The sequence below is a fragment of the Octopus bimaculoides genome, chromosome 11, assembly GCF_001194135.2.
Source record: "Octopus bimaculoides isolate UCB-OBI-ISO-001 chromosome 11, ASM119413v2, whole genome shotgun sequence".
Classification (NCBI taxonomy): domain Eukaryota; kingdom Metazoa; phylum Mollusca; class Cephalopoda; order Octopoda; family Octopodidae; genus Octopus; species Octopus bimaculoides.
The window spans coordinates 33,063,795-33,066,346 of record NC_068991.1 but is presented as its reverse complement, the minus strand read 5'-3'; the positions used below and the strand labels follow the sequence as shown (position 1 = coordinate 33,066,346).

The window sequence follows — 2,552 nt, the reverse complement described above, 5'->3', positions numbered from 1 at the left end:
GGAACAACTACTGATTCAAGACACTTCCTACACAACATAAAAAAGTATAACTGTGCGTTTCAAATGACCTGTTTCGGTGCAAATATCATCTGAGAGGATGGATTCATGCCTACATTCAAAGTTCAGGGTCAGGTTTACCAAAGGATAGGACCTCTTCAACGTGATGCATTCCAAGAGCCTCAGTTTCTTCAACTATACTTCGTTTGCAGCTACCAAGAACAGGCACTAAAATGAAATAACATATCACCTGGGACTAACTTCCAACTGATATTGCAGCTACAGGAAATGCTTCATGAAACAAATAGTTATGTTAAGAGTTTCAAGTATGCTTTAGAGATAGCGTCAGGCCCCAATTTTAATGTTGTCATAGATGCTGATAAACATCCATTTGGTGAGCATGCAGGCCGGTATAATCAACCATCTTGCAATGAAGCCACCATTGTTCTTCAAGGTGAACCCTCTAATCCAAAAGTCTTCCCCAGGCTACATGAAAACTATCGGGACATTAAGTAGTTATGCGAAAGAGCTATTTTAGCCCCAAAAAACAGTTTGGTCAATGCAATAAATGACCAGCTGCTGCAAGTCATTCCTGGTAGTCTATATGTCTACAAATCTATGGATTCTTTTCCCAACCCTGACCAAGTGGTAAACTACCCTATCGAATTCCTGAATTCACTTGAACCTCCAGGACTGCCACCTCAAACTTCGGCTGAAAGTTGGAACGCCTGTTATGCTTCTTAGGAATCTAAACCCAACAAAACTCTGCAACGGTACATGTCTTGTGATAAAGAAAGCCATGCAAAATGCCCTTCAGGCAACCATTATATCAGGGTGTGGAACAGGAGAGGATGTTTTTATTCCCAGAATTCCACTTACTCCGTCCGATGCTGATATCCCCTTTACATTTAGACGACTTCAATTTCCCATTCGCACCAGTTTTGCAATGTCGATCAATGAATCACAGGGGCAGACGCTTTCGATTGCAGGACTACACTTGGAGGAATCATGTTTTTCACATGGCCAACTGTATGTGGGATGTTCAAGAGTGGGGAGTAAGGACAGTCGTTTCGCGTACACTCCAAATGGAAAAAACCAAAAACATTGTCTACAATGAGGTATTATGTAAGTTTCTGCATATCTTTGATTAGCTTATTTCAAATTAATTCATAAATGTTTAACCCGTCTTTACATTACGTTGGTCTCTGAAATGACAGTTCTCAAACCACATTCGTACAGATGTTTTACACGATAAGTACGAGAAATTAGGTAAAGATTATAAGTTTTGGTGTCTAACTATTATGCAGAACAACTGAATTTCATAGTCTCATTATTACTGCAGGGCAGATGGATGTAGTATTCAAAAGGGCGACTTCATAGTCATTGATTTGTCAAGTAGGATTGAATTGGGCAGGGTAAGTATGCTTCAGTTTGACTGAAAGGTGACCACACATAATGCAGCCATCTATCACAATATCTTCTTTAGGGCAGCTGAAAAGGTGTTCAGAGAGGGTATAAACTCAGACAATTGACTAACCAGTCTGCATTAAATTCGGCAGGGTAACAGTGCTTCACTTTGGCTTTCACTTTCACTTTCAATATAGTGCAGCTACAAATGAGTTCACAAAGGGCACTTTCTTTCATCACTGTAAAATATATTAGCTTATGTTATTAAAGACATTCGAGCAAGATCGTTGCCAGTGCCGCTGGACTGGCTCCTGTGCAGGTGGCACGCAAAATACACCATTTTGAGCGTGACTGTTGCCAGTATTGCCTGACTGACCTTCGTGCCGGTGGCACGTAAAAGCACCCACTACACTCTCGAGATGGTTGGCGTTAGGAAGGGCATCCAGCTGTAGAAACTCTGCCAAATCAGATTGGAGCCTAATGTAGCCATCTGGTCCTCAGTCAAATCGTCCAACCCATGCTAGCATGAAAAGCGGACGTTGAACGATGATGATGGTGACTATTATTATTATTATTAATATCCTTTTACAACATCTCAGAATTTTTCAACTTTCAAAAGAGGAATGATGATTTACGAAAGTTAAATATGTTTAAAAATTCAGGAAAAGATAAATTTTAATTCCAAATATACATTTTTCTACCACATTCACCTGTTTTATATGTAAGTTATTTATGCATCAGTACGAGAAGTACGCAGTGAGATCGATTTGAAGTATTACTAAAATCAATTAAATTTCTCGGGCAACGCCGGGCTACATTGCTAGTGTGTGTGTGTGTGTACGTATATATATGTATGTGTGTGTGTGTGTATGTTTGTGTGTCAGTGTTTATCCCCCAATATCACTTGACAACTGATGCTGGTGTGTCTATGTCCCCGTAACTTAGCGGTTCAGCAAAAGAGACCAATAGAATAAGTACTAGGTTTCCAAAGAATAAGTCCTGGGGTCGATTGGCTCGATTAAAGGCGGTGCTCCAGCATGGCCACAGTCAAATGACTGAAACAAGTAAAAGAGTAAACAAAGGATACTTTGAAAATAAAATAATTCAAACTGTTTTTCTTTTTTTCTTTTCCAGATTTTCATGTTGCC

General features: G+C 39.7%; 1 protein-coding gene across 1 annotated transcript in view; it reads left to right on the top strand.

The window, feature by feature from the left end:
- LOC106871767 (vacuolar protein sorting-associated protein 54) overlaps window positions 1-2,552 on the top strand; it is a 434,878-nt gene that overhangs the window by 34,483 nt on the left and 397,843 nt on the right. The window contains exon 5 of the mRNA XM_052971965.1: window positions 2,539-2,546. Within this exon, the coding sequence (XP_052827925.1) occupies window positions 2,539-2,546 (8 nt within the window). The remainder of the gene's footprint in view (window positions 1-2,538; window positions 2,547-2,552) is intronic.